Raw genomic sequence first — 26,961 nt, forward strand, 5'->3', positions numbered from 1 at the left:
CGGTGTCAGTAATCTCAAGAGATTTGTCCTAGTGAGCTTGCCGTCGAGCAGTTTTTACGGCCTTTAGCCTCCTTCTCCCCCTTTATAGAAATTACACCTTGTATTTCTGCCAAACTTCCGTGTAAAATACCCGAATACGAATTTAATAAGCCCACTGGACGACTTAAACAAGCTGAGACTCCATTTGTTCGATTTTCGTGTACTTTTTTATTTTGTCTCACTCCAAAGTTGGAGCTTTTCAGTTTAGCCTAGCTTAGCTTAGCCTAGCTCTGGCAAACGGAAGCGAGTTGTTATTGTTCGAAATGTGCGCCAGTGGGACAACAAAGTATCACGAAGAACTCTGTGCAATTAAAGACGACAGCGAGACATCACAACGTTCTGCAGGTTTGCTCACCGATCACACTGAAATGTTAATCAAATACCTCTGCCATTACGGTTTTTAGCGCCTCCTAACGACCCTGGCGGTTAAGGGATGCGTGAGTGGTTAAAAACTTGATGCGTAAAAAACATTGATTAAAATCATAAGCAAAAAGATACGAATATTCTATTAACGTCTCATCTCATCTCATCTCATTAGCTGCACCGCTTATCCTCAGTAGGGTCGCGGGGGTGCTGGAGCCCATCCCAGTAATCATCGGGCAGTGGGCAGGGGACACCCTGAACTGGTTGCCATCCAATCGCAGGGCACACAGGGACAGACAACTCACTCGCTCATTCACACCTAGGGACAATTTGGACCGACCAATTCACCTGAAATGCATGTTTTTGGAATGTGGGAGGAAACCGGAGTGCCCGGAGGAAACCCACGCAAGCACGGGGAGAACATACAAACTCCGCACAGGATGTCCGGTAGCTGGATTTGAACCCACACAGGAGGTTCCCAAGACCTCAGAACTGTGCCGCACATGCGCTAACCACTGCATTTTTTAAAATACTGGTAGGTCCAGAAATGTACATTTATTTTACATGAAATTCACCTTCAGGGAGCTGAAGTATTTGTACGTCATCTTGCTGCTGCAGATACCCCAAAATTTCAAAGGTTGGGCAGAATAAAGTGAGTGACTATATGCTCATCATGACATTTTTGTTGGTGTAACATGAAAATGGTAAAAGTAATGTTGGGAATTATCATCAAAATGTAGCGTTTACCAAATTTTTCGAATTAGTTGTCTGACTCCATTAACCAAACACAACCTACATTCACCCATCAATCTATGCACGCTCGATTCTTGACGGAAAAGATGAACAGGAAAGCCGACATTTCCACACGGGGGCAGATCTAATCTCATTAGCAATTTAACTAAGTGTTCTCATCCAAAACAGCCGAATTAGTGACGTTTGAGTATGTAGGAAGCCTTCTTCTGAAGTCCTTTAGCTCTCTCCTATTGGCCATCTTCTCCCCGCACAATGGTGTGCCGGTTCCTCCCATGGGCGTGCCAAGGAAGCCCAACGTGGGCTTCACAATCTCAGAGACGAGGGTCCTGATGTCTGTGGTTCCGCAAAACAACAGCGAGTGTTTCTCAAAACAGCGCCTGCCGTCCTCCGTCAGAGTCCTGTTATCAACAGAACTAGACAAACTATTTTGCATTTGGAACGGCTTGACCTGTCATTGAACTAAAGCCTGCTCAGTGAAAATTTTCATTGCATTATGAGTCAATCGTATAAAATCCTTTATAGTCAAATGCATAAAATCTTTCAGTAACAAAAGGCCCGTTTCAAATACAGTCCTAACCCTAACCCAAACCCTAAAAAAAAAAAAGTTTATTCGCTTGCTTGTAAGAAATGCACGTACTTCCATGTCCAACATAAGGAGACATGCAAATACTTGTTTAATGACTTGACTGAGGCTGCGATCACTTTATGCCAGGAGATGGCGGTAGAAAGTAACACAATTTGACATTCGGGACACCACCTTTACGTCTCTGTAGTTTGTACTCAACCTTGTGCTTTTTAGCACTCGTTTTCAATTGCATAGTCAAATAATATCAATTTGTGGTGTTGCCACAGTTGCAGACCACTTTAGTGCAAAAATTACACTTGGAATTGCAGGAGGAGCTTGTAGATTTGGCCCTTTCCTCTGCCTGGCAGGTAGATGTGCTAAAAGTGTTCATAAACTTAAAGAGTAGCTGAGGGAGAGAATGACTGCGCTATCTACATAGAGAAGCAGCGCTTTAAGGAAATTGGTGGAGCAGCAAAGTATCGCTTACAGGACAATAGTATCAATCCAATCCAAGTACTTGCTTAGTAATGATAGTATCGATATTTGGATCGATCCACCCCTACTATATAGTACTGCACAGACAAATTGACTGGAATTTGTTTAAATTAATGTATATATGTGAATGGGTTTGTTTACATACAGGTATGATACCTTTTATTATTTTTATTGGTGTATTGTCTGTGGTCTATACAGCCCTTTGAAACTTGCTGTGATTAAGGTCTATACAAATAAACATGATTTGACACTGTCCCTTTAAATTGAATTACATTCCATGTAATCAACTTAGCACAATGTAGTGCTCTAAATTTTAATGCCATAACGTTAACGTAGTTATGCCATGGTAGTAAGCGCTCCCCTTTCGATTGACACCTTTTTCATGATGAGGGTCTGTCCATACTAGTTTTATCAATGCACAACATTAGAAGTTACGTAAAACCTTCGTTCTCCTGGTCACATATATTCCACGTGACTCACTCTTACCTTTACTGTATGAGCGCCCCCTGGCGGCCGTTAGGAAAAAATGCATACATTGGCAGAATCGTTGCATAAGCCGCGTGGTTGAAAGCTTGGGGAAAAAGTCATGGCTTATAGTCCGAAATTTTACGGTACTATTTCTTTACATTTTGCATGTGTAAGAATTTGGGAATATTTTTAACTGATGTCCAGATGGGAGCACAAGTTTGAGCGAGGCACTTCCTTTGTGTCCCCCACAGATGTAGATGAGAAAAATCTTGTTCCTGACCAACAGGGGACTTCATTCTTTCTTGTTCAAGTGAAAGTGGAGGAGAAACATGTACCTCAACACATCAAGGAGGAACAACAGGAACAGGACGTCACTAAGTCGTCACTTTCTGGTGTCGCTCTCAAGAGTGAAGATGAAAATGACAGGGGCGGTGGGACGGAGCTTCCCAGCAACGTCTCATGTCAATACGAGGCAAAAGAAGATGACAGAAGATCAACAACAGACGGACTCTTACCTCCGCTCTCAGATAGCGAGGATGACAAGTCCCACTCTCCTCAAACTCAGGATGAGGAGTCTGAGGGTCATGAGACTAACCAGACGGGAGACAACCCCTGGAAATGTTGCAAATGCGGTAAAACATATTCGTCCAAGAGCAGTTTGAAGCAGCACATGAGAATGCATACAGGTGAGAAACCTTTCGCATGCTCACTTTGCGCCAAAAGATTCACCCAGAAGGGAAGTTTAACCATACACACAAGAAGGCACACGGGAGAGAGACCTTTCGCCTGCTCCGTGTGCCCAAAAAGATTTTCTGAGAAGGGAAGCTTGAAGCTCCATACAAGAAGGCACACGGGAGCGTCATCCTTCGTCTGTTCGGTTTGTGGTCAAAGATTTTCTGAGAAGGAGGACTTAAAACGACACACTAGGACGCACACTGATTGGAAACCTTACCTGTGCACGCTTTGTGGTGAAAGTTTCGCCGCAATCAAATTTTTGAGGGAACATTCGACGACACACACTGGCGAGAAACCTTACACATGTGCCGTTTGCGGCAAAAGTTTCTTCAATAAGGGGAATTTGACGACACACACGCGAATGCACGCTAAGGAAAAACCTTTCGCCTGCTCGGATTGTGGGCAAGGATTCTCTCAGAACGAAGATCTGGAGCAGCACAACAGGACGCACACCGGAGAGAAACGTTACGCGTGCACCATCTGCGGCAACAGTTTCTTAAACAAGGGCCATCTGACCACGCACACCAGGATACACGCCGGAGAAAGACCTTTCGCATGCTCGGACTGTGGCCAGACGTTCACGCGGCAGGATCATTTGGCGAGCCACAACAGAACGCATGTGCGTCAGGCCAGAGTTTGAGGATTGACAGCATATTGGCCTACAATCTGGTGAATATGTCAAAGTTGGTTTTGTTCAGTGCACAGGAGTCTAGACTTTTTCTTCTGAGTCACATATACAGAACATATTAAAGTGTCAATGTTTATGATTTGATCACTAGGTTTCGCCGTGTTGCGTCGTGCAATCAGAATGTGTGCTAAAAAGCACAAGGAAGATTACAACATACGTAGGCTCAAATTGACCACACAGCACCAAGTATTTGTTTTTTTTCCCAGTCCTTTATAATGTTCTTGTTTTTTGGGGTACCCTGAGCACCAAGATGGCAGACAATTATGTCAGCTCTCTTTAAGGTGAGGGTCATGTCATTTAAAATAACTACAAATGCAAAATAGTGATGTTAGTTGGTTTCTTTTCATCTATACTTTCCTTTTTGAATGAAGGAATTAACTTTTTTTTAACTTTTATACACAGCGTTCCTTTAAGGATACAAAAGCTACTTTTAATGTTACATCATACTATTTTTCTTTCTTTTTTTAGCTAAAATTAATCTGTACAATATTTTGGGGGCGGATGTTGTTTTTGACCAACTCAACCAATTCTTAAGGGAGGAAAGCCTTTTTGTCAGTTTCTTAAATATGATTTTCTTGTGGTGATTTAAAATCAAAGGAACCAACTTTGGGAATTTTGTGGTTTAATACACAGGCCAATTATTAAAGTTCCCATGGACTAAACAACCCATTCTGAGAGTTGTTTGGGCAAAATAACTCAGGAATTTGAGCTCACAAAATTAACATTCGGGTGTGCTTTGTGCTCGGTCCCTCAAAGCAAGTACATTTTTTGGGCTCAGGTTGGATTTTTTTTTAGGCCCATTTGACCTCTAGTAGCCAGCTAACAGCCATCCATTTTTTCTGGTTGCATGGACTTTTTTTTTATAAATAAGTACCTATTCATGTTTTGTATTCAAAAAGAGGAAGCCCATAGGCTTCATTTATAAGTTACAGTAAAACAATGAAACTTTTAATTCAATGGTAGGGTTTCTTTGCTATGCCAAGCAATTGATCATAAATAAGAGGTCAGTTCATTTATTTGTAAATCTGACTCCCCCACCAGACATGAGCCTTTCTGCACGTCACTGACTTCCAATATTAAGTTAATTTTTATTAGTTCTAGGTGAACTGCAGTGGTGTGGTCACGTCACAAGTTAATCTGGAGTGGCTAAAATCATTCTCCAGGCCGCAGTCCAAGAGGGCAGGAGAAGAGGAAGCCCATAATAGAACTGCACAGACAACATCAAGGAATGGATTTGACCAATTATCCAATGACCTAAACTCAGGCCAGGAACTGTCAGCAGTGGAGAAAGCTGTCCAGACTTGTGCTTCAGTGGTGCCCTGATGACCCATGCAGTTAAGGGATCCGTGAACAATAAACCGAAACAATTGAATGTTAAGTTGTTCTGAAGTAATAGCGCTAAAGCCCAACTTCTGGCTTACTCTATTTATCTGATTTGACTAGCTGTGATTCCAAATCCGCGAAAAAGTCCTGTCTTTCCAGGGCGATGTCATGGATGATGGTGTCGAGCAGAAGCCTAGCAGAATTCCTCTTCTCCAGAGTGTTGTTCACTTCTGCCATGAGCCACTGAAAGAAATTCACCTCGATGTCTCGCTCCACCGGGTCGTAGAAGTAGCCGTGTCGCCTCAGCGAGGCAAATACAGCGGGGAAGAGTTTGGACAGGAACTGCTGCGCGCAGGCTTGGGCGGCTATCATCTCCGCCGTTTCTTTCTCTTTCCGCACGGCTTCCTTCTGCTGAGCAATGCGGCACTCCTTCTCTTCGTTCCGCCGGCGTTCCTGCTCCTGCAGTCGCTGCACCTCGGCCAGTTCGGCGTTCCTCAGCTGCTCAAACGCTCTCTGTTGGGCCCTCAAGCAGGCCAGTTCCTCCTCCTCCATCACCTCCAGAAGAGACTGCTCTATGGTCTTGCCCACCAAGACCTCCAACACCGGCTGCACCTCCCTGTCAAAGTCAAATAACTCGCCCTCTTCGATTTGGGTGGCAACATCTTCGCCGGATTTGGCAGGTATAAAAAGCGGAGTGGCCGGCCGGTCCAGGAAACGATCGGTTTGCGAGTCGATGTCTTTGGTCACCAAGATGAGACTCAGCTCTTCCAGGAAGGACTCCGTCTGCACGTCAATGTGTTTTCTCCCAGGCAGGTTGTCGTGGTTCTTGAACCACAAATTGTCCCTGGACCTGAGAAAGTCCACAGACCTCCTCCGGAATCCGTGCTGCTGTTGGATGTCGGCCATGTGCATGGTGGTCTTGGTGGGCAGCGCGTTTTGACCTTGAGCGTTTCCCCTGATCACCCTTCGGTCATACATGATATTCCCGTACTGAGGGGTTTCTGTCGGGCACTCGTTGTACCTGGAGCGGCTCTCTACCGGTCTGGGGCGACTGGCGAAGACGTAACTCCCATTTTTATCTCGTTGGCTCTGTGTGACTGAAGCCATCGTGCAAAACAGCAGAAACAGCAAATCTGTTCTTTGATTTTTTTGGGAATCCTTGCTGACTTCGTAGTCCTTGCTCGGCTATGCGGGCTTTAGCGCCGTTGATACAGCACCATTTGTTTTATTGAGCGCTGTTTCATGTTTGAAGAACTTCTAGGAGCCTTGGAGGAAGTTAGGAACCTTGAAAACAAAGCAGAACAATTTGTTTGTTAAGTGTACAACTAAGGTCCATTCCCAAACTTCAAATGTTTGAGTAGATTCCAGTCTTTTTTCCCTTGAGTGAGTTTTTTGATTGGTTTGAGGACGTACCAACTTGTGTGTTCAATTATTCCAGGGATTGGGAACCTATGGGAGCCATTAAAGAAATTTCTTTAGGGTTTAATTGTGTGCGAGCCAAATATATATTTCAAGAAAAAACAGACTAAGGCATCAAACCTCATCTAAAGACAAAAGCTAATTATTTGATGAATTTTATTTCACTCTGGGACGTTTGGTGGTTTCATAAAATATATGAAAGAAAACACCAAAACCTGTGTTCCATATCAACAAATATCCCCCATACAATTTGTCTGATGTATCTTGAATAGTGGCTTTAAACAAGGTGCGAGCAGAGGTATTTTGTAAAATGTCACAAAATACTGCAAATGAGAAGGCTGGAGATGTATTTACCTTCACCTACGCGACATGATCATATTTCTTACCTTTGGAATCGGGAAGTCATTATTTGTCCTCCATTCGGTTTTGTAGGAGCGCATCTTCGACATCTTTTAAATATACAAAAACTCTATGCACATTGTTTATTATTTGTCATTTTTTAATAACTTGTGCAAAACACACTTGTAAGAAAATCCAGGAAATGGTTGAAGGCAGATGTCACAATCGCATGTGTATTCTGAATTGCTAAGAGACACGGAAAAAACATAATGATAATAATCTTCTTACCAGTCTTAAAGGTATAAAGAGGCTACAGAATTCTACTAGTGGTAGATACACGGTGTTTTTTAGATGTGTTAAAAAAGTGAATTTTATCCCTGAGCCAGATGTCCCTGTGAAAAGGGCCCCTCCTGGCTCGCAAGCCATATGTTACCAACAGCTGTTCAGTTGAAAAACCCTTGTCTTACAGCCCGGTTGAGACATAACCTTAGGGGCCAATCAGGAAGTTTCTGTAAGATGGAACTTTCCTAAGAAATCTCTTCTTAAAACCTAAACTTAAAAGACTAAGCTACCCTTGACAAACATCAGGGTTGTTTTATTTCAAGGTCAAGCCTACTCCCTTTAAGGACATTTCGAATTTTGGTTCTCTGAAACTAAAAACTCACTTTTTGTCTGCCGTTCAGTCCGAACCATTACGCTACAAAGGAAGTCCAGAATGAAGGAACATTGGTTCTAAATCTATGATTTTCAACTGGTCTGACTTGAGGACCCTCCATTCCGCCATAAGGACAAGCTGCGACCAAAAACGAAAAAAAATAATAAAAAATCCACTTCTCACAAATAACTACCGTAAATTCCGGACTATAAGCCGCTACTTTCCCCCCTAAATTTCAACTCTGCGGCTTATTGAGCGATGCGGCCAATTTATGTACCGGTAATTTTTCTAACGGCCGCTAGCGGCGCTCGAGTGTTGCTACCATTAACTGCCCTGTCAAAGCTATATTATTGTTATTAAAGCTTTGAAAACTCTCTCGGTGTATCGTCTTTCTTTGTAAATATGTGTGACCCATGTATAATATGTATTTGCAACTGTATATTTTTGTAATGTATTTATTTTAGACACTTATTCTGATATGTTTTGCACGGGTGAACGAAAAATGAACAAATGCGGGGTGCCGAGTTTAAGTGGGGACAGACAAGGAAAGAAAAGAAGGTAAAAAGTTGTTTAAAGAAAAAGGAGTTGCGTGAGTAAATGTCTTCATATGATATATTTTTCCCACCCTTACCTTTGGAAATATACACTTTTTTCCTTGGATTACTTTCAACGGGACCTGGACTCTGCAGGTCTGCATCAAACTTTAAGTACCGGTATCGTTTTCCGTTCATTTTGCTGGCTGTGATTTTTGGACTGTGGACTTTAATGAAGGACATTTAGTTTCAATCGCGGGACTTGAAGTCGGGTTTGGGTTAATTTTGTGTTTGTGTTACATGTTTAAATGTGGGGGCGTGTGGCTTATTTACAGGTGCGGCTTGTGTATGTACAAAATCGGTTTTCCTCTTAAAATGTGGTGTCTGCGGCTTATAATCAGGTGCGCTCTATAGTCCGGAATTTACGGTAAATGAAAACACTGTGCGGTTAAAAGCAGAGATAGTACAATATAGTCACCTTAAAAACAGAAAGACCAGAAAAACCAAAATAACTTCAAGTAATGTATATACTCACATATAAGCTCACATTGGATATAAGCTACCCCCTAAAACTGGTTTAAAATAGCCAAAAACTAACATGTTTGTGTCCTTAAAATAATAATAAAATGTGTACTTAAACAACCATATTTCATTGTTTAGATAATAAGGATCAATATACATGAAAAAAGCTAGAAATACTTCTTACTGTACCTTCAAGCAGTGTTTCAATGGCAGACATTCATACGATATTTTGTATCCCACAATTATTTCCATCATCGATTTGATCATTATTTTCCATTTTTCCTTTCTCTTCTCATTAACTTACTTGGGACCCATTACTATGACCAGAACATGAAACACACAAAATCACAATGAAATGAAATGTGGTCCCTCTCAAATACAATTGGGATAGTGTCGAACAGGAAGAAGTGACCAAGAAGGGCATTATCACCATCTACTGCACAGGTGTCAAACAAGCGGCCTGCGGGCCAAATCAGGCCCGCTAAAGGATTGAACCCGGCCCGCGAGACAACACTCAGAGAAGCGCAAGAGAAAAACAACCTGCAGGTTGAAATATGTCAACTTGATGTTGCCAAAGAAAGGTGCCCCGAACAAAGACAATGTACTTGTATTTCTTTCTCTCGCTCTCTTTCTCTCTCTCTTCCACCCCTTTTCTCCCACTCTCTGTCTCTTTCTCTCTCTGTGTCTTTTTAACCTCTTTTGCTCTAACTTCCTTTTTTCCTTTTCTCTCCTTCTGTCTTTGTATTTCTATTTGGATTTTTTTCTTCCTCTCACTTTCTTTTCCCCCTCTCACGACTTTTTATCTTTTGTTTCTTACGCTCTCTCCCTCTCTCTCTTTTTCTTTCTTTGTCCCACCCTCTCTCCTTTTCCCTCCCTCTTTCTCCTATTTATTTTATCTCTTTTTCTCTTTAATCTACTAGTCCGGCCCCCGACAGAATGTTTGTTCTATCGTGTAGCCCCCCCGAGTTAAAATGAGTTTGACACCCCTGATCTACTGTGTAGTTGACCCTCCATTCTTTTTCTTCTGAGACTTATTTTTCCAGGACAAAGGACCCACTAAAGACGGGTCTGGAACCACTTTTAGAGCCCAATCCACCAGTTGAGAAACACTGTTCCAAAAAGTACTCTTGTCAAAAACTTGGCATACTACAATGACAAAGCCTTTTGCAAGAAAGATAAAATGTCCTCGATACAAGTCCAATTGTCTTAGTTCGGTAGTTCTCAAGGGTTACAGGAGCACCTTTTGCCTTTCGTTGAACTTTTTTTTTTTTAAACTTTCCCAGAATAAAGTGCAATTCCGCCTCCACCACCCTAGGGCGCAGTGGTGTTCTCATTGGCAGAATGTTTCGTTTACATTTAGCCTCCACGCAGTTCATAAAGCACAGAGTAGGAAGTGTAGACACAAAGTGGAGCGAACCCTCAAGTGACCCCATTTGAAAATATTTAACCCGCATGAAAAACAGGTAACGGGGTGAAGAGAGTAACAAAAGTCTCTTCCGAAAGCTAAAACGAGGTTCGACAAAGCATAGGTAGCACTTCGGTGAGACGAGCAAGGAGTGTTGTACTTGTTAAAAATTTTGGCAGCGGACAGCGTGAAGCCAAATCAATGAAGCCGTCACTAGCAACCCAATCACAATCTAAAGTAGGCGCGAGAGGATTTCTTCTTCCGAGGAGCACCGCCTCGTCTCAACATTTAGGGATTACAGTATTATGTGTTTAATGTCAAACTAGCTATTGATTTTCATCTGCCGTAATATCGACTTCACTAAGTCTCTCCTCAAAACTTTCACGTACCTAAGGTGGGCTCAAACTTCTTCTGAGCTGCCATTGTCTTCTGAAGCCAACAGCTTCTTGCTACAGACGTCATTCTTAGAGGTTGTTTCTGCAGTTGTTTGCAACTGACCAATCATTGTCGACGCAAACCTTGTGACATCATTGGCTACGGAGCACATCACCCACTTGTGAAGCCTTGTGACATCATTTCCCAATCTGACTTGGCCAAGGTCTTTGTTCCAACCTGAACTTCTAACTCTTGGATGGTCCCATCTTCAACATTGGACAGTTGCCGATGTCTTTTGCCGCACATCAAATTTACTTGGAGGTCTGTGAGGGAATGTTTGTCTTTCGGTATTCTGTTTTTGTTCCTCGGGAAGTTTTCTCGTAGACTCCTCATCTTTGTTTGGCGCTAACGACTAAGCGCTAATTTCTTCTGTCGTCTTTTCATTTTGCTTAGCTTGGCTAACCAAATACCGTTTCTCATTAAGAGCTTAAAGTAGGTAAGGTGCCACCATTCTTCTTCAAAATATTACAGTTTTGGGGAATTATTTGGCAAAAATAGCTGTACTAAAAGGGAAAGTGTGTTATTTTGCAAAGCCTAGCGTTAGAAAAACGTCAGTCACTAAAGACAGGATTCGTACACCATTTTCATGGCCAAATTCAGCAGTTTTAAGCAATTTCAAGGCAAATTTGTCTATTTTTCCAGTACCTTCAAGGAAAGTAATCAGGCCGCTGATCCAAAGAACGTTTCTTTTGTTTACTAAAATAAAGTTGGTATCTTGCTCCTAGCACATACTTGGTGCCATTTTGAGCTGTTTTATGAATGATCTTTTTGTGTCAGTGGGCTGCTGTAAACTGACATGAATTCTGCCTTTCTGCTTCATCAATGCAGACGCAGCTTTGCTATGTCACACTCAATTAAAAACACAGAAAGGGCTCTATGGGTGTTGGGTAATAATTGAGTTGAATCATTGGTTGGTTGGTTGGTTGGATCCTTAACCAATAGGGGTCAGAGGGGCACCATTTCCTGTGGTGTGTCTTGGGCAAGTACAGCCTGGAACAATAGTAATGTATGTGAAAAAGGCAAAAAACATTTGCAAAAATTTGGATTCATTTTAATTATATTTTTTGCTCTAAAGCAGAGTGTATTCAATCTTAAGAGACTGATGATATTTTGCTTTTTGCTTTACTTATTTTAATTTATTTTTGTGCTTGTTTTTTAGGGGATCAGTGTCTAAATTGGGTAAAATAGAATAATAGTTTTATTTTTTGCATTTTATAATTTACAGCACTGACTAGTTAATATATATATATTTTTGCATTTTCAGGGATTTTGTGTTTTTGTTCGACTTTAAATCTGTTCAGTGTGTAAAAAGCTATCAATTCACTTGTATTACTTTTTTTGTAGATTTGTGAATACATAATTAGTTTCATGTGTTTTACATGAATTCCTGCAAAACCTACAAAATTAATAATTATTAAATAGTGTGGTGCGTAATATTATGGATAATATATCATTAAAAAAAACAAAATCTAAGGAGCCGTTTGGGAGCCAAAACAGACGGCTCTTCTCAGTGAGCAGAGCCAAAAGAACCATCTTTCTAAAAAGAGCTGTCCTCCGATATAGTTTCCTATGCCAAAATGACAAGCCACCAGAGCAGAATTGTCAGCGTCATTTTCATGCACTTCGAGAAAAAATAAAATAAACGATTGCATGGTCTATAGAGTAGGCTGCCAAGAAATATGGCAATGGCAACAATTTCAAGCAAGCACTTCACCCAAAATTCAAGCATTTTCCTGACCTTGAAAACACAACATTAAAACTAAAAGATTTTTCAAGTATTTCAAGGATGTTAAGAAAAATACAATATTGATTTGAACAATAAGCAAATTTACATTCACTTTTATATGGATGTGCATTAAAAATATATATTTATAGATCAAGAAATTTGCATTTCTTTTACATAACATGATTCTCACCTACAGGGCGATGACCTAATTGTCTGGCATCTTGCTGCTACAAAAATATCACAAAAAAAAGAAAACGAAATAATGTGGTTTGGTTAAAGGCGGGGTGCGTCGTTTGAGGTGTCCTTAGAAAGTTGCAAGTTAAATATTTTCTCCATTTTGTATAGTATGTGTAAACAATGCCCAACTGAGTTCAAAGAGCCCTATTTATATATTTTCCATTACGCATTTTTTCGGGGCAGAACAAACCCCCAAAAATCATTCGAGCGCATCTAAGAAATGCATGCAAATTGTGCCGCCATCTACTGGCTTAAAGTCATAATTGCAACCAAATTTTTCAAATGCCCCACCACTCAAGTTTCCATAGTTTATATTATTCCTTGTGCCTTTAGCGCGTATTTTCAGTTGCACGACACTAGCTACCTAGCGGTCAAATAAAACACACTGCCCCTTTAAAGAAAATAATCGGTTTGAATTCTATGACCATTAGTGGCACTGTGCTAACCTTAAAAATCCAACTGTCTACTTCCAAATCTTGGTAAAAATTGGTCTGCCCTTAATGTGTAATATTTGACCACTAGATGTCGCTGTTTAAAGGAGCTTAAAATGCCCCAAATCCCCATTTATTCAGCCTGGCCTTTTTAAGGTTTTTGGGTACCTGTAGCAAAAACATTAGCTTACTGTAGGTGAAGCTAATGTTATATAAAATAAATGCAGATTCCTCCAACTATTTAAAAAACAGGCATGTTCATTATACTGTGTTTTTGCTTGTTAATTAAATCAATAATTTATTTAATGCTCTTTGTTAACCTGTTGGGGGTGCTAAACATGACACACTGTAGCTTTAAACTGTACATTTTTAAATTCATTTAGGGTTAGGCTAGCCCAGTGAAAATGGAAACATGGCAATGATCAAGTTTAAATATAAATTGAAAAAAGCATTTACTATTTCTATAGGATTTTTTGGTAAATTGTGTCAAATTCTCAAGTTAATTAACCTCATATAATTGACTATAGGGTTTGTCCCTGAACAAAACGAACTACCTGGTCAATTCCAAAAACCAAAGACATCTTCATGTATAATTTATTGAATGTTGAAGCAAACAGAAGCATTCGAGCAGCAGACATATTTATTTTTTTCATATAATAATAATAATAATGATGCTGATATAAACCGGAGCCAGAATTGTGAGCAAACAGGAACTTTTTCATTTCGTGACACTTTAAAAAAGGTCCGAAAGCCTCGCTCGCCACCGACTTGGCGGCTAATGCTAACGGTTAGCGCCAAGTTTTGCTTTCTCTCGCGTCTCTCGACGACCTCAAAGTCTGCTTTTTTTTTTACTAGTGAGTAGCGCTCTTGGTCGACCGCGCTCAAGGAACCGTGTACTCGAATGTTCTGTTCTCACGTGTAGAACTACATGATGCTAGTAAGGCAAAACTGTGAACCAGTTGACATTTGTCCACTATTTTAACTGTACGAGTAAGGTATGCTAACTAATATAGATGGAGACGCTGTACCCTCTTTGTACTCACTAGCATGAAAAAAACAATTATGTATTATTATTGGGTTTTTTTGTAGTACGGTCCTTGAGGCTAGTCGGGGCTATTTGTGTTACATGTACAGCGTGGTAATTTCCACACAATGCAGTATTCTCATGTGCTGTAGTTGAATCTACTCATGTGCTTATGTCAGTGTCTCTTACCATCGAGAACAAAGAATAATGGTATAGGAACATTTCCATGATGCGGGGTTTATGTTGAATGAACACATGAATTTAATTATAAGGTCACTCTCATGGACCAGAAATAAAATGTGCTAGCTTTACAAAAACAGTATTTCCAGTAGAGGTCTTGGGCCTAAAATGTGAATCATTATGTTCGGGTTCTCTCTTAACTTTGTTTTTTTATTAACCAGCCTTCCTCTTCCTGCCTCCTCACAAACTGTGAAATTTCGGGCTCAGTCCCTCAAATCAAGTTAATTTGTCGGGCTCAGGCAAGTTCGGGCTTGAATCCCCGCGCGCCCGGGTCGGGCTTGATATTTTTAGACCTTATCTTACCAGTAGGCGCTTGCGACATGAATAAATACAAAAAACAGGAGTGGAAAAGTCGAGAATAGCGCGTAAAAATCTTCCCAGTAGACTATCGCGCTTGCTAGTGAGTGCAAAGAGGGCACGAGAAATACGATCTTGAGTGGGACACCAAGGTCGTCGGCTTTGAAATCGGCCAGTGGGTCAAAAAAAGCGCCGCGAGCGGCGGCGGTCGATTTGTGACACAATAAAAAACGTTGGAATGGAACCGTAGCAAAACAAGAAAACGAAAAACCTGGACTTTTATTGACACTTGACGTCACGCGCGCCTTCATTGGTGTGACCGCAGCAGTCCGAGTGCAGGGAAAAGGGGGCGGGGCCAGTTCCTAGAAGGTCTTCCTGTGGATGGCGCGTGCTCGGTCTTCCTCATATTCTCGCTTGGACACCCACATCTTCTTAAAGGTGTCCAACGATGCCAAGATGGAGCCTCTGCGGGGGGGTGGAGCCATATGGGCGGTGTGTTAGAAGCAAGAAGAACCGATTGGATAATAACTGCTAACTTTGATGTAATGACTCGTGAAGGAGCAAGTCGGTGTTTCCCGAACATAGGAAGATTCCGCCAGGGTTTAACTGGTCCTGCCAGGGTCTCATAAACTTGTGATAACATTTGGATTTCTCATTATTTAATGAAATACTTGTAAAGATGACGTTTGGTTGCTGCACCGTTATAAGAAGGCTGGTTAAAATGTGACATTGACAAGTGTCACTTTTTCCCCATATTGAACATTTTTTTAACTCTCTGTTGCACTCCCGGCGTTTTCAGCTGCCATTGCAAGCTATTAAAACAATTTGCTCACAGAAGGAAAACACTTTGGTGGACATGGGCCCAAACTGTAGCTCTTAAGTTCCATATTACAATAACCTCCTGTAAACCACCGAAGAAGAAACAGCCTCCTGCCATGGCAGCAATCACAAAAGCAGCGGAACTGATATTTCATTTACCAAATGACCTAAATGAGTCTTACATTTAAAGGTGTTTTGCGTTGTTTGAAGTGTCCTCAAAAGTTAAAAAGTATGTGTTAACAATACCCAAATGAGTTCAAAGAGCCTTTATGCTTCATTTCCCATTGCTCCTATCTGCTTTTATCAAGCCTGTTCGGTGCTGAATAAACCCCCACAAAGATGAAAAAAGAAGAGTTGATTCGAAATGCACGTATATCATGTGTAACTCCGCTGCCATCTCCTGGCTTTGTCATGATTGCAGCCTTACGTTTTACGTTTTCAAATCCTGCACCCCACCTTTAATTAATTCTCATACAGCGATTTGCTGTCATGGTTGCCATGGCGCCCAATTAGCCACACCCGTGTGTGTCACGGTTGCCGTGGTGCCCAATTGGCCCCGCCCGTGTGGTGCCAGCTGCGGTTCGTTGAGAGATTGACTTTCTGTTTATATAAAGCTCAGCCCTCTCTTGCTTCAGGGTCAGCCCGTCAAACGAACTTCTGCCCTCAAGACGTGGGTTCCGACTCGGTCCTGTTTTCCTGTGATATCTACAGTCTGTTATTGTTCCCGTTAAGTTTTGTACTGTTTAATTTCGGGTTCCAGTTCTGTTTCCGTCCTGTTTGTTAGTTACTTCAGTTTTTCTTCCCTTCTAGTTTCTCCCGTTTATTTTCGTTATCCTGATTTGTTATCAAACTCGTCGGTCTCTGGCTTCCGGTCTTTCCACGCCAGACCGGCTACCTAACGTGCATGACTCCCCATTTCCGGTAAAATAAAGGCTTGTGTGAGAACGGGAAACACCGAGTTTGCATCACTTCTCAAGTCTGCTGCTTTGCAGATAGTTAATCCGTGACTGATTTCCATATTCCGGCAGTTCATGTGTTAAAAGAAAGACATAATTTATTTCTTACCCGATCCACGTGGAGTAGAGTCTCTCTTGGGGGGCGGAGATCTGCCAAGACACATCTTAATTAAGAGAAGAGATCCCGAGGCGGAGAAAACAAGAAAGGTCTAACCTTGATCTTGACATCTTTGGGTGCAAGCTTCTTGACTTCAGTGAGCAATCTCTCTCCGAAACCTGAAGATGGCGACAGTGAGTTAGACAGAATCAGAGATGAATAAATGTGCAGATGGAGAGCCTCCCACCTTTGATGAGCGTGGACCCCCCACACAGCACGATAGTGGAGAAGAGGGTGCGCCTCAAGTCCAAGTCGGACTTCTGGATGGCGTAGGCCAGGACCTCGTGGATGCCCGAGCTCTCGTCGCCGATCAGGTCGGGCCGGAACAGCAGCTCGGGGGCTCGGAAGCGGGCGGGGCCGATCTGAAAACCCCCCGCCGGATTCGTCAGTGCTGGGAGGAGGCGGGGTTTGAGCGAAATGCGGGGAGACTCACGTTTAGGGCGCTCCCGTCGGGGAGCACGTACTGAGCCTTTTCTGTCTCCAGCGTCTCGTCCTTTTGAGGGTTCAGGGACAGGTAGCACGCCCTCTGGTGGCAAGAACAGGGAAGAGTCGATTCGGACGATCAGCAGAGTTAAATAGCAGTGAAGGCTCATCATTGCTTGAAAACGGTGCTAATTTTTAGTGGCCAAGGGGGGCTTCATAAAAAGTCTTTCAAAACGTTTATTCAAAAGATTAATTCAAACTGACTGCAAATTTAATCTCCATCTTACTCGGGAAACAATTCATTCTATTTAATTTCAAAATGAATTGGCTTGGTTGGAAGAGAAGAACATTGAAAAATAAGACAATGCCTCTCGAGGACCAAGGCTTACTACACCTGAAGAGTTCAGTCTAAGTAGCATTTGAACTTTGTCTGGTGTTTTTTTGGTCTTAATGTTGTTCTGCGGGGTCTGCTTTCACAAACCTCAGAGCCCATCACACAGCAGGTGCATTTCAAGGCAAACTTATTGCACTCTGTCAGTGTTAGTATACCTGTCAACCTGTGCATTTTTGCCGTACAAAGTACGTTTATATTGTATTTTAAGACGTGTACGATGTACGAGAAAATCTGTACGGAAAAACGCAAATTTGTCAATTATGGGTACCATCTGGTATACACAGACTGACGAAATGGCAAATCAATCAAGTCAAACGAGTTCGCCGCGGTAGCCTCTATCTCGGTATTGTTTTTTTCTGTTGCAAGCGAAGCGAGCGGTTCGATCCTATTGTGCGCATGCATCTGCCGCCTCGGATTTCATGTGGGAGTTATGTAGTGAAAGGAAGTCTGTCTCTTTTTAGAGAACCGGCTTTTTCGGCTCAACTCATTAAAGAGAGCCGGCTCTCAAAAGGCTCACTTGCTTTGATGCAATATGTTACGAATCATTATTGTTGTATAAAGGAATTAAGAAAAAAAGGAAGTATTAAAGGAGAAAATGAAAAAAGACAGGTGGTTATCCCTTTGATCAGTATATTACCAACAATAATTTAACGCAGAAAATGAATTAATTTGAATAAGAAAATGTATTATTCTATTTAATTAGATTTGCATGTATTTTTTCCTTCTACGGTAAACATCCAAGCTACTTCATTTTTTAACTTTTTTTTATAATAAACCTCATTCATGTCAAGCAACTCAGTATCTCACAACAAAATTTTAATTAACAATATATATGATATAGGGAAACACATGTACAAATTAACAGTTTAAACTACATAAATAAACCCGTTTGAAAAAAAAAATATGGTGTTAGATTATTTTATATTTTGTAACGGAGTTTTTAAAGGCATAGAGCCCTGGAGCGCGCATTGGCGAATTTCCGGAATAAGTTAGCTGAGAAAACGAGGGCTAATACTTTTGCAACACCTACTTTTCAGTTTAATTTTGTCTGCTGAGCACTTTTTTTGCATATCTTCTCTTAATCATCGCTTTTTAGAGAGCTTTCTCTTTCCGTACACTCAGACACGATCGACCCGGTTGCATCAAATGGCCACCTCACCTCCTTGATGGTGCGCACCACCTCGAACTCGGCCGAGGTGTTGAAGTTGTAACCTTCCTTGCGCAGGAGCAGACGCAGATAGCGCGACACGTCCCTGCCGGCGATGTCCACGCGCATGATGGAGTGCGGGATAGCGAAGCCCTCGTAGATGGGAACCACGTGAGTCACGCCGTCGCCAGAGTCCAGCACCACGCCCGTGGTGCGTCCTGTGGCGTACCTGAGGAGGGACCACCATCGGCTCATTCTCAAACTCCACTCAAATTGTTCTTCGTCAATGACATTAGATTTAAGAGGAGAAATAACTTTTCAAAAGACATCGATAGAGCACTCGTCTTGGGATCAAGAGGTCGCAGGTTCGATTCCCAGCTTCGCTGTGTTATATTTCTAAGTTACCTTGGGCAAGACACTGAACCCCTAATGCCCCCGATAAGCAGGAAGTTGCCTTGCATGGCTGACGCTGCTATAGGTATATGACTGTATGTGAATGGGTAAGTGTGAAGCATATTATAAAGCGCTTTGCGAGGTCTTCAATGACTTGAAAAGCCCTATATAAACGCAGACCATTTACCATCTAAAGATTTGGTCATGTAGTGAACTTTCTGACTGCTGTAGTTACGTTCCAAAAAAAACCTGTGATTAATCCGTGTAGTAAAACAACCAAAGAACCCCTTTTACAGGCCCAGGAATGCGTTTAACAAATAAAAGTACAGTATACAGTACCTGTAAAATGTATTTTCTACCAAAACCAACTATCTTGGGGTCTGTTTAGCCCAGGGCTCATTAACCAGGAATGTTTAAAGAGAATCCATGGAGCCGGAAAGAAAAGCCTTATATAAGCCTTTTGAATTAAAAAGAAAAGATTCATACACATAGAAATGACTAAATATTCTAAACATTTTACAGCCTTGAAAAAAAAAACATTAGAATTTTTGATTTATGTTATTCCTCACACTAAAAGCATACATTTAACTCCCCTTTCTGTTCCCAAGCATTTTTGAAAAACCTCCTGGAAGCTATTATGGCGGTATTCAGACCCATATGTGACTCTGGGGTCACAGGTTCCGGACCCCTGGTTTAGCCAATCAGAATGCATGACACACATGCTAAAAATCTGTGAAGCAGCGAGACTGTGAAAGGTGAACTGTGTTATAGCGAGGGATTAAGGTTTTTTCATTTTCCTCATGTTGAGGTTTTTGTAGATTTTCCTTGCCCTCATGTAGGTTTTAGATCAGGGGATGGTGTAATAATAGTCTGTAGTTTGCATTAGTCTGTGTTCTATGCAGCACTTTTAGACTACTTGTGATTAAGGGCGCCACAAATAGATAAACAATGTATTAGAGCAGCACGGCGGCGCAGTGGTTAGCGCGTGTGCGGCACAGCTCTGAGGTCATGAGATCGAACCTCCTGTGTGGAGTTTGCATGTTCTCCCCATGCTTGTGTGGGTTTCCTCCGGGCACTCCGGTTTCCTCCCACATTCCAAAAATATGCACGTCAGGTGAGTTGGCCAGTCCAAATTGTCCCTAAGTGTGAATTAGCGAGTGAGTTGTCTATCCCTGTGTGCCCTGCGAGTGGCTGGCAAGCAGTTCAGGGTGTCCCCTGCCTGCTATCTGAAGACAGCTGGGATGGGCTCCAGCACCCCCGCGACCCTACTGAGGATAAGCGATGAAGATAATGGATGGATGGATGGTCTCAGTAGCCTAGATGGTAGTGTGCCCGCTTTGAGACTGGGAGGTCGCTGGTTCGCGCCTCGGCCGAGACATACCTAATTGGTATAATGGCGGCGCCCTCTGGCTGCGGCTGCATCGACTCGCTACAACGGGTCAGGTGTATCGACATTTCGTTCTGTGTACATTGTTACAAAGAATGACAATACAAAGGAAATTATTATTATTATTATTATTATTATTAGCCAACATGAGTGAGTTGTCTCTGTGTGCCCTGTGACTGGCTGGCAACCAGTTCAGGGTGTCCCCTTGTCCACTGCCCGAAGATAGCTAGGATGGGCTCCAGCACCCCCGTGACCTAACTGAGGATAAGCGGTGCAGATAATGGATGGATGGTATTGGCCAACATTATATTACATTATTATATTATGTATGCACCCCCTGCCAATCTGCAGCATACAAGAAAAAAATCTGGGAGAATGAGTATTGTTTGCCTCTTAAACTAATCCATCCAACAATAATAAAAAATAAAGTTGTCATTTCTTGCAGCCTTAAAAAAAATGTTAATTGAGCTAATTTTACACTGCAAAACCTCAATTGGACAAGCACAAATGAGCACTAGTTAGCAATTGAGCTTGTGCACTTACAAGCTGAGGACCGCCTGCATGGAGATAAAGAGCGCGGGAACGTTGAAGGTCTCAAAGAAGATCTCGGCGGCCTTTTCCCGATTCTTGCTGGGGTTGAGTGGGGCTTCGGTCAGAAGAACAGGATGCTGAGAGAAACACGGACGGGTAACAGATTTACCGGTGGTACTTTCTTTCTGCGTGTCAGGTGGACGAGGACCAACGCACCTCCTCGGAGAAGGTCTGCAGCTGCTCTTTGGAGTAAACGTACTGCCAGATCCTCTCCATGTCGTTCCAGTCCTTTACGATGCCGTGCTCCATCGGGTAGCGGACCGATAGCAGCCCTCGATGCTCCTGGAATGCCAAAGCACGTGTTGGGAAAATATTAAATGGACCTTGTGACAAGGAAATCCTTTGATGATCGATCAGATTGGTTTTCTGCTTGCTTACGATAAAGAATGAAGTTATGTTTTTACCATTGGACACCAGCAAATTAGATAGCGTAAGATGCCAGAGTTGTTAATTATCTGGGCTAATATTGTTTATTATTTAGACCATCGTTTCTCAACTGGCGTATCGGGACCCAAAAGTGGGTCATAGACCCATTTTCAGTGGGTCGCAGGCCTTTGTCTTGGCAAAATAATGCTAAGAGCAAGAAAAACAGAGGGTCAATTACACTTAACAGTAGACGGCAATAATGCCCTGCTCAATCTTATCAAACAGCGCTGCCCCCATCATGTTTGAGAGGAACCACGTCTCATTTTATTGTGGTTTTGTTGGTTTTATTTCCTTTTTCCATCCATACCAATGGGTCCCAAGAAAGTGAGTGATAAGTAGAAGTGGAGAGTTGGACAACAAAGATGTTGAAGAAAGAAATGAATGTGAACTAAGAAAATGGCGTACGGGTGTCTGTCATTGAAGCGCTGCTGGAGAGTACAGTAAATGGGTTAAAAATATTATATTTTTAGCTTTATACCAGTATGTTAATCTTAAATCCCCGCGGCCCTACTGAGGATAAGCGGTGCGGATAAAGGATGGATGAATTAATCTTAAATATCTTTGATAACCACAGCCTTTGGGGATGATCTGCTTTTTTTTAACTTAGTAGATTTGGAAGACCTTTAGAACAGGTTGAAATTTTTGCATCATTAGGGTGTTTGTACTCAAAATTCATTGATGTATTCTTTCCTTACTGAGAGGATATACAAAATTATAAATGTGTCCTTATGGGTAAGATGGAACCCTCACCAAAAGCTCACAAGTGAATTTGTAAGTCAAGAAAAAAATTGATCAAAACAAGACCCATTGGAATTACCTCTGCTTTAGGCCCGATAAAGAGGTCCCCCTCCAAGGCACCCGCCATGACACGCACATGTTTTGGACGGCCAACACTGCAACAAACAAACAAATATTGATATTTGCACCGCAACATGCATCTGATCAAACCTGAAGAAGAAAAACCGACAGGACTTACTAGTTGGGGAAACAGTATTTGGGGATCTGGTCTCCAGCAAAACCCGCCTTGATAACCCCTGAACCCTATACACACACACAGTTATTTTTAAAACACTGCATGACAAAATGTGAACTGTAAAGAAAAGGATGATCATGGGACACGGCTGCGGGCCACAAGACAACACACCGCTTTGTACGACTACTGAGAAAAACCCAACTGCCGGATCACATCCTTTCCATGCAAACTGGATCTTGATATTATATTGTGTGTATAGTGTGTTTTTCTCAAGACTCACAGTCAAGGCTTATACTGTACATTACAACAACTTTCAAGCACCGGCACTATGATTTCTAAGACAGAACACGCAATTACTTGGAGTGAAGCTAGCGGGAGGAAGAACTAACAGACAAAAACTCACTGAAAACAAGAGTAAGCTAGCTGCAGCAAATCACAGCGTCACAAACCTGCCAACTTATATATTATCCCCATATTTTATATATTTGCTGATCATTTCAAATTGTGTACACCATAGAACAATTTTTGTACAGGAAAAATACTTATTTTTGGTTAAACTGATCTCATCTTGTCCATTTTGGCTTTAAGGCAGATCGTCTGAGTCACTGGTAACAGATGACAATGTCATGCACTGAATACACTGAATATGTCTTGCAAATTAAACTCAATTATGATTGTTTGACACTGTAGATGGGCAGCACGGCGGCGCAGTGGTTAGCGCTTGTGCGGCACAGTTCATGTCATGGGAACCTGTCGTGGGTTCAAATCCAGCTCCAGACTTCCTGTGCAGAGTTTGTATGTTTGCGTGGGTTTCCTCCGGGCACTCCGGTTTCCTCCCACGTTCCAAAAACATGCATTTCAGGTGAATTGGCCGGTCCAAATTGTCCCTAGGTGTGAATGAGCGAATGAGTTGTCTGTCCCTGTGTGCCCTGCGATTGGCTGGCAACCAGTTCAGGGTGTCCCCTGCCCACTGCCCGGAGATGGCTGGGATGGGCTCCAGCACCCCCCCCCCCCCAGCGACCCTAATGAGGATAAGCGGTACAGCTGATGAGATGAGACACTGTAGATCAGTTGAAGTCTGAGAAGTCCTGCACTGCGATGTATACTTGGCAACAGTAAATTTACTCTTTGGTGGGGAAAGAACTAAGAAAGATGCTTTAAGATTCTTTGTGTGTTATGTATTTGGTTTATAAAATAAAATTGCTTGAATCAGTTATCTTTGTTTTGATCCTACATGGCCTGTTTTGCAGTGAGCTGGTAGATGCCACATTGTGATTGTAATAAGGTGTTTGATATCGCTTATAAAAGGGGAATTACAGTTATTAAGAATGACAGGTATGGCCTAGAATTAGATTGTAAGGTATTCAGTAGTAATACATCAGTATGACAAAACATTTTCATGGTCACTAATTGAAATTATTTCAGCATTTCTACAATGAAAGGTGGTTTTGTTCACCACTAGATGGTGCAAAATAATACATCCCGTCTCATTACATTTACTGGCGCTAAGGGGAAAAAACAAAAGCATAAAATGCTTCTAGATGATGTTGTGATACTGACAAGTGCTTCTAAGCTAATGTGCAGAGGTGCAATGCTAAAGCTGAAGGCGGCTAGCTAGCGATAGTTGATTGTCACTTGGCAGGTTAGCTAGCAGCCGGCTAGGCTCTGGTTTTGGGTAATTCTTATTAACTGAATAAAAAAATACACATTTTGCTTTTTCGCTTCCGTTTGCCGTCTCTTGTTTAGCCATATATTACCGCTTGTAATAATAAAGTGGCGGAAAAGGCTGCGGCCAGCTCCCAAGACAATAGCTAAGCTAACACCTAGCCCGCGACGGCCTGTTTGGGTGTGGGTGAGTGACGTCATTATACTCACGTTATCGATCACCACGGGTTGATTAGCTAAAATGTCATAGGACTCCATGACGAACACGAATGTTGAGGTGCGCGTCCTTTGGTGCCCACTGTCGATATGAATAACGTCCAAAGCGTAAGGGGGGGGAAAAAGGACGCCCGCCCGTTCCTTCAATGCACGGATGAGCAGGGCGAGCGACCGCGGTTCCAGACTTCCAGTCCACTCGGCCGCCCCTGCTGCCAAGTCCCGCCCTTCAACGACGCCATACGTCAACATAACGCCTGTCAGACATTTTAGCCAATCAGATTAAGATATTTTGTGATTGACGGAAACACAGACCTATGATATTGATTCCGCCCATTGGCATAGATTTGCAATTATTCATTTACTGTACTTTTATTCGTTTCAAATTTAAAAAATATTTTAATTAGAAATAAAGGTGTTTTATTATAGTTTTTCGCAGGGATTAGAGAAATTAGTAGTCTGCCACTGTTATTGTTTTTTTTAATGCCAACAGGCTGCAGTTACCAGTCTATGCCACAAGATGGTGTTATGGTAAATCGCTTTTTTCTAGCAGTGTCTTTTCAACACACTTTTTATTATTTTATTTCCCGAGACCAGCTTCATGTTGTTGTTTGTTGTTTTTTTGTGGGGAAAGCTTAAATTATGTTACCTACGTTTTTCTTACAATGTGTGGTCACGGTAACTCAGAAGGTACAAGTTATTGCTATCATTTTGGATCCATCCATCATCTACACCACTTATCCTCAGTAGGGTCGCTGGGGTGCTGGAGCCAATCCCAGCTCTCTCTGGGCAGCCGCAGGGCCAAGAGACAGGCAACTCACTGGCTCATTCACACCTAGGGACAATTTGGACCGGCCAATTAACACGACATGCATGTTTTAGGAATGTGGGAGAAAACCCACGCAAGCACGGGGAGAACATGCAAACTCCGCACAGAAAGGCTGGTAGATGGATTTGAACCCATGACCTCAGAACAGTGCCGAGGACGCGCTAACCACTCATCTGCCGTGCTGCACTTTTTGGACATTATGATATTTTTTTAACGTTTTTCAAAATGTACTATATTTTATCTTCTTTTTCTTGAAAAAGTACAAACTTAAAATGAACAAAAATGATCTACCAGTCTACATTCTAAATTAAACTATAAAAACGGGCAATATTTTTACTTAATTCTACTGTTTTTAATTGTATTTTTTTTTATGTGCGATACAATATTTAACAGCCTAACCTAATATTTTCTTGTGTAGAAATACTGCCATTTCAGGGATGAAACTGTGAAACAAATGAATGTATACTATGGTCCTTCGGCATATTTAAAGGTGCACTGCGTTGTTGGAGGTAGAAAATTAAATAGTTTCTCTATTAAGTACGTGTTTACGATGAGTTCAAGGAGCCCTTATGATTTATTTTCCACCACGCCCGTCTGCTTTTATCTTACTTTTTATCAAAGCTGTTTGGGTGGAATATATTGAATTTGAGGAATTGAGGCTGGGGAGAATCGTCCCAGCAGGTTTGTTTTAAATTTTTCAGTGTAGCATGAGAATGGTGAAAGTAAGAAAAGGCCTGCTTCTGATAGTGTCCAAACCAAACCCATCCCCCAAAAAGATGAAAAAAGAAGAGTTTATTTAAATATGTCCAAGAAATGTACATACAGTACTTGCGTGCTCATCATAAATGAGTTGACTGAGTTCCAAATTCCGTACAGCTCCTTTAATCAATAACTTTTTGAACGTAAGAATTGAAGCCAAAGTCTTCTAGTTTCAAGCGCGTTCCTGCAGGAGAATTTTGAAGACTCAATTTGTTTGGGGTCTTATCTTTGTTTTCCCTCTTATCTTATTCTTACGAAGGCCACAATTCGAGCCACTGTTCAGTGCCTGCAGTCCTTCTCCGAGAGATGGCAGCATCACTTTTATTTTTTAATCACCCTCTCAACTATCCTGTCCAGGTGCCCCCATCAACTCATTATCCAACCTCTACCAAAAATACTCAGTGCTCCCACCTTACGTTACTGAGTTGTTTTGAATGCTTCTCAAGTTATACCCTAGCCAAAATAACAAGCTTTTCCTTCCAGACCTTCTTCCTCACTTCCCGCCTCGCCTTCTCCAACCCTCTTTTTAAAGGAACTCCCAGATTTTCGCCTCTTCAATACCCACTCTTCAGTTTTCCTTCCTCAGCAGTCCATGTTCCATAATCTCTTCTCTCTAGCGTTGGGAATTAAATATTAAAATGTATCGTTTACCAAATTGTTCGAATTAGTTATCTGACTCCATTAACCAAACACAACCTACATTCACCGAACAATGCGTGCTCGTTTCTTGGTGGAAAAGATGAACAAGAAAAGCCGACATTTTCACACGGGGGCAGATTTAATTTCATAAACAATTTAACTAAGTGAACTGAATCGAATATGGTCGAATTAGTGTCGTTGGAGTCTCTGGGAAGCCTCCTCTCTCTAATCCTCTAGCCTTCTCTTCTCGGCCCACGTGTTTCCGCAAGATGGTGTGCCCCGGCTCCTCCCATGGGCGCGCCATCAAAACCCCCTGGGCTCCACCATCTCGGAGAAGAGCGCCCTGATGTCTGGACCAACCAAAACAACGGAGAGCGTTTCTCCAAACAATGCCTGCCGTCCTCCGTCAGAGTCCTGCTATCAACAGAACTAGACAAAATATTCTGCATTCGGAACAGCGTGACCGTCATTGAACTACAGCCTACAGCCTAAAATCTT

The 26,961-nt window shown here is 42.0% G+C and overlaps 2 protein-coding genes and 1 pseudogene across 4 annotated transcripts; 1 reads left to right on the forward strand and 2 right to left on the reverse strand.

Moving 5' to 3' along the window:
• On the forward strand, positions 1-8,215 carry LOC148350424 (uncharacterized). Its single transcript, XM_088319712.1, has 2 exons — positions 1-384; positions 2,935-8,215. The coding sequence occupies exons 1-2, from the start codon at positions 303-305 to the stop codon at positions 4,056-4,058; spliced, it is 1,206 nt and encodes a 401-aa protein (XP_088175838.1). The 5' UTR covers positions 1-302; the 3' UTR covers positions 4,059-8,215.
• On the reverse strand, positions 5,175-10,827 carry LOC148350425 (radial spoke head protein 3 homolog B pseudogene; annotated as a pseudogene). Of its 2 annotated transcripts, XR_015847075.1 has the most exons (3): positions 10,692-10,754; positions 7,853-7,980; positions 5,175-6,713 (listed from the first exon to the last, which is right to left on the reverse strand). The product of XR_015847075.1 is annotated as a radial spoke head protein 3 homolog B pseudogene, transcript variant X2 (transcript). The 2 variants fall into 2 exon arrangements; XR_015847074.1 differs by lacking the exon at positions 7,853-7,980 and having other exon boundaries at positions 10,692-10,827.
• Positions 10,828-13,711: 2,884 nt separating this feature from the next.
• actr1b (actin related protein 1B) lies at positions 13,712-24,449 on the reverse strand. The gene is made up of 11 exons (XM_088319713.1): positions 24,234-24,449; positions 22,362-22,426; positions 22,203-22,278; positions 21,116-21,241; positions 20,912-21,036; positions 18,601-18,817; positions 17,058-17,150; positions 16,812-16,986; positions 16,682-16,743; positions 16,577-16,617; positions 13,712-15,157 (listed from the first exon to the last, which is right to left on the reverse strand). Exons 1-11 carry the CDS (start codon positions 24,279-24,281, stop codon positions 15,055-15,057), a joined length of 1,131 nt encoding a protein of 376 aa, XP_088175839.1. The 5' UTR covers positions 24,282-24,449; the 3' UTR covers positions 13,712-15,054.
• Between the last annotated feature and the right edge of the window lie 2,512 nt (positions 24,450-26,961).

The sequence above is a fragment of the Urocampus carinirostris genome, chromosome 16 (genome assembly GCF_059441175.1).
Source record: "Urocampus carinirostris isolate Australia breed hairy pipefish chromosome 16, RoL_Ucar_1.0, whole genome shotgun sequence".
NCBI lineage: Eukaryota > Metazoa > Chordata > Actinopteri > Syngnathiformes > Syngnathidae > Urocampus > Urocampus carinirostris.